Source organism: Pteropus vampyrus, unplaced genomic scaffold, assembly GCF_000151845.1.
Source record: "Pteropus vampyrus isolate Shadow unplaced genomic scaffold, Pvam_2.0 Scaffold28, whole genome shotgun sequence".
NCBI lineage: Eukaryota > Metazoa > Chordata > Mammalia > Chiroptera > Pteropodidae > Pteropus > Pteropus vampyrus.
Genome location: NW_011888809.1, coordinates 5,307,824 through 5,312,729, shown reverse-complemented (window position 1 = coordinate 5,312,729; position 4,906 = coordinate 5,307,824). Strand labels below are relative to the sequence as shown.

General features: G+C 36.2%; 1 protein-coding gene across 1 annotated transcript in view; it reads right to left on the bottom strand.

Annotated features, from left to right (window-relative positions):
- Positions 1-1,726: 1,726 nt before the first annotated feature.
- Positions 1,727-4,906, bottom strand: part of PUM2 (pumilio RNA binding family member 2) — an 81,615-nt gene continuing 78,435 nt past the window's right edge. The window contains exon 20 of the mRNA XM_023528502.1: positions 1,727-4,708. Within this exon, the coding sequence (XP_023384270.1) occupies positions 4,577-4,708 (132 nt within the window). The 3' untranslated portion in view covers positions 1,727-4,576. The remainder of the gene's footprint in view (positions 4,709-4,906) is intronic.

The following is a 4,906-nucleotide window of genomic DNA, read 5'->3' as shown; positions in this document are numbered from 1 at the left end:
GATTTAGTGATTTATCTGCAACTTAAGAGCTCATTTATGGAAACATAAATGAGCTCCACGTGTTCTGAGGCTATTCTTTATGTAGGCAAAGAATTTTTTTGTCAACTATGGCAGAAATCACTGACTATTCACTGCCCCTGCATGTCACATATACTCATTCTTATAATTTTAGGAGGTGGGTGTCATTTCCCTCACCTACACTATGAGGAAACTAAGGCTTAAAGAATAAAATCGTTTGCCTAACAATGTAAAATGAAAGGGTTTGGAACCTGGGCGGTCTAATTCGAGTCCAAGCGATCCATTATACTCCGATGCCCAAGAAAACCTGAGTTAATGGTAATTTGGCCAATTTCTTTTTTAAACTACCAGACAGAATACAGGGCAATTTCATTTGGCTTAAGTTCCTGGCAAATACTTAGAAAAAAAAAAAGTTTTTTTTTTTTTTTACTGGAACATGAAAGAAACTGTCTACAGAATTTGGAGGTAATTAAGCTCAATAAAAATTTTATGTAATTTTAAGCTTCCTCACGAGCTTGTAGTTAGGTTCTTAACACCAAGCATCTACTCCTCAGATCTGATGTTAAGTGGGCAGGCAGGGTATTACTCCTACCCTACAGATAGATAACTTGGAGGCCTAGGTTTGCCCAAGATCACACAGCCCACTTCCCCAGGGCCCAATGTAGGCCCCACTACCTCCCTCCACCCGCTGCTGCAAGGCACACCGAGGCCTCAGACCTCCTACAAGTGAGCACCCAGGCCACAGCACTCCATGCACTTGCCTGCGTTCATGGATGAATTTACTCGAAGTCTGGGGTATCCAACCCCTCTCAAAAATGTCAAGTCCAGTCCCATTAAGTTAGGTAGGTAAGGTAGACAGTGAATATTGCTCCTCAGGGATTTCTGAGGACATCACTATATTGAGGGCAAACAAAACAAGCACTAACCAGGTGACTTTAGGAAGCTGTCCTTAGGCTGGTAAGCAAGTGGAGGAATGAATTATTTCCTTTGGAGGACCTTTTAATGTCATCATGACCAAGTAGCGTAGGTCAACAATTCCACAAGGGCTCCTTCCAGCTCAGAACCAAATCAAGACAAAATTATAACTGAGCAAAAACAACATATATGATGAAAATTCCTTTCTCCACTTAGTTTTATGTAATTTCCATTTTGGATTCTATCAAATCACATGGCTTTTATTTTAAATAGCTATAAAAGGGACAGGAAGATGGAAACAGTATTAACAATGGTTGTGAATTAGGTTCCAGGTGTCTTTTAACATGTTCTCAATTCTTAAAACCAGTAAGGATTTTAAAACAGTACTATCCTATGGTAAAGCTGAAGTCGGTGCCTTCAGCTTTGCCGTGGATGAACTTAGATGAATTAACACACCGAAGTTCACAAGGTGGTAAACTTGAAATCCATGCCTGAACTCAATCTGTACTTTCCTTTAGCCAACACTGTCTCCTTAGTGCATGTGGAAAGGAAACAAACACCTATGGGTAAAGATAAATGCTTTAATTTAATCCTCAAAACCACCTTGAAGAAATCACTTTATCGATAACAGGCTAAGTTTCATTCTATGAAGTCACTCTATGTAATCAGACAGAGATCCAGAAGTTAAAAGACAGGATTAATACCATCAGTGATCAGTGGCCCCAGACTAGTGTCCATGTGATAAAAAAAATTTTTGTTTTCTTTAAGTCAGAGTAAACTTGAATGGGCAACCTGAGGTGCAAAGGGGTATTTATCTAGAGAAAAACACAAGACCAGGTTTATTTCATACAATGTTATTCACACATTTTTCATTTTCTAATTTATACATAATATACAAAGTGAAGATAACATTATTCCTTATGAACCAATAAGAGCCAGGACTTAGACAAACTGGTCCAGAAACAATCCATGTCAAAAGGAGACACTCAAGAGTAAAGCCTAAGTGGTTCTGCCCAATTTTTATTCTGAAACACTGTTTTCTGATTTTATCAAAACTCCATGCCAACTTATTAAATGGTGGATTCAGAGGTGGGCACCAAAAATGGTAGGCCATAAAATTTCTACAACATCATCTTTTTTGAGAACAGGTCCTAAAGTACTGGGAAGATTGGGTTGTCAACATCAGGACACACGGGACCTTCAGGACCCAAGAAGATTGTTTCCCAATGTGCTGTTCTCTAGGACTTCCTACATCTGCAGATAATTGCCTATGCCAACAGAGGTAAGGACAAAGGAAGACCAGGAATGCAATTGTGCAAACCCAGGAGAGTCACTACCAATCTCCAACGAGGACAACTTTGATCCTAAAACCATGAGCTGGTAATAGGAAAAAAATTTCCACACGGGGCCAAGACACACTGAGGCTGGCAAAATAAGGTAGGGACGGGTCGGAGAGAGCACTGCATGGGGGAAAAGCACTGCCAACTGTGACTGGGACATGCTGATGAACCAGTGTGACCATGAGAAGGGACAGTGACAAGTGGTTGGATTTAATGGCCTCAACATGGAATGTTGGGTTAGAAAACTAGAATAACTCAATGTCAAATATGAAAACGTATGCCTGGCACCCCAAACTTTATGCCATTATTTTTAGGTTCATGATATGAACGGCTAAGTGATAAAGCCTTTATATTCAATATTGTGCTCAGAAGATCGCTTTTCTTCTGCGGACTTCTAATAAAAAATCCCTTACATGTTCAATCTAAAGATAGCATGGTTCGTTAGTTTTCAGCACTAAACATAAGTGGGTCAACATAAATGTTTTATACAAAATACTGACTTCAACAAAATACAAAGCACTTTCTTTATCTTTCAGAAACTGAATATACAAAGCAAGTTTTTTTCCAAAATATTTTCATAGGCAAAGGATTAAAAACGATTTTAATTATACACATATGGTCACAATTTTGCCTTAAAAAGATCGTTGGGAAATGTACATAAGGCCGCTTGTAAATGTACATCATGTCACTGTTATGTCTTATGTCCAGAGGAAAAAAATGTTATCATACAGATTTGCTCTTACTTGGGAGTAGGCTATCCAAAAATACAGTACTCTTCTGTACAAAGAAAAAAGTCACATCACATTTAATAAGATGGAAAAAGCATTGGCCTCCATGGTAACCAAATATCTCAGTCCAATACTTTCTTATTATGCACAATACCCTGACTTCTTGAAAGTGATCCAAATCCTAGCATGTCCATATTGACAGAGTCTACTATGTTATAAAACAAAATGTTTCTCACAATAAAAAGAAAGCTGGTTCATACTTCTGAAACCATATAAAGATAAAAAATTTTTAAAAAATCACTCTCGATTTGGAGAAATAAATTTACATTATACAACACTATATGCCAGGTCAAAGAGGGCAGGGACATAAATGTACACTAAAATGCAAATGTTTCTCAAAGAGATAAAACAAATTCCATTTACAGCATGAAGGTTTACAAATGTACACCTGTACAACCAAGGAAAGCATCACTAAGTTAGCAAGGCTTTTATAATAAACATTGAAACAAGATTTGCTTTCAAAGTGTAAACTTACATCTATAACTACACACACAATGCATATATTTATAGGAAGCAAAAAAAGCTATCTGAATATGTAATCATGCTTAAATGTTGAGCTATCAAATTCACTTTTCAGTGGCCCCTTTTTCACCTCTATCTGGTTCCTACTTTCTGAATCTACTATGAAAAAGCAAAATAAAGCTCAACACTTCCTCAACATGTCCTTGTAATTCTATAAGCAAAACAATATACAAATTTCCACTTTCTCATTGCAAACCAAACTGAAAAGTTAAAGTGGGACTTAACTTTCCGTTCAGTGCACTTAACGGGATGGAAGTGTCACCATGATTGTTTTTTTCTACTTCTTATAACAATTACATATGTAAGTATATACAATACTTCTGTACATTGCCAGAGATGTTTTAGGGCAGTATTTGTCATTAAAACCACAGCCATCGTAAATAATGTAGGTTCTTTACATCTCAAATCATTTAATTCTTGTCTTACTTGCGAAGTTTTATTTGCATGATAGTTTGTGAATTACCAAAATACAACTTAACTTTCTTTTTAAAATATTAATATTTATGTAGTTGATTGTTAATCTGTTATAAAAGGCTTCACACAAAGGACAAAGAAAAATGACTATATTTCTATATACATCTCTATAAACCTGTTGTGCTATGGGGTCCGTAGACCTACCAGACTGCAAGCCAGTTTATTAAAAGAATACTGTACTTTTTCCTTTAAAAACTATTTTTGTGACTTTACAGGTAAAAATTTACAAAATATGTGACAGTATTTTTTTGATACAGTTACATCATATACAGGCATTCTGTGCTTTGCCAGCAATCCAATCTGATAGGTCTCCACTCAGGGTGGAATATAATTTATAATTCACCACCCCCACCCCCCAAATATACACAAGAACCTTAAAAAATTTACAAATGGATGAATAAAGTCAATAAATAGTTTTGCTTTAAAAAAAATTTTGAAGATTCATAGTTGAGTTGTGTTTTGATAATTCACAAAAGAAACATTCTTTTCACATGGTCACATCATCTTTCTCTTTTTCCTTTACAGCATTCCATTTGGTGGTCCTCCAATAGGCCCTAGATCTGGGCTATTTTTCAAATAGTATTTTTCCAACTTGGCCAGTATATGCTTCCCGTATGTGTATTTGCGCAAAGTAGTAATGTGAGGTCGAATCTGAAAAACAAACAATCTGCTTAGAAAATCCTGTTACTTTAAGTTTCTGATTTCTTTAAAAAGCACCCCCGAATCTGAGTGATTTAGAAGAATAGTGAGCTATTAAATTCCTGTAAAGTTTATGAAGGCAAAATTTTATGACTTGAGACAGCTGGACAAAAATTCAATAAAAAATGAAGCAAAAAACATGAACAATCA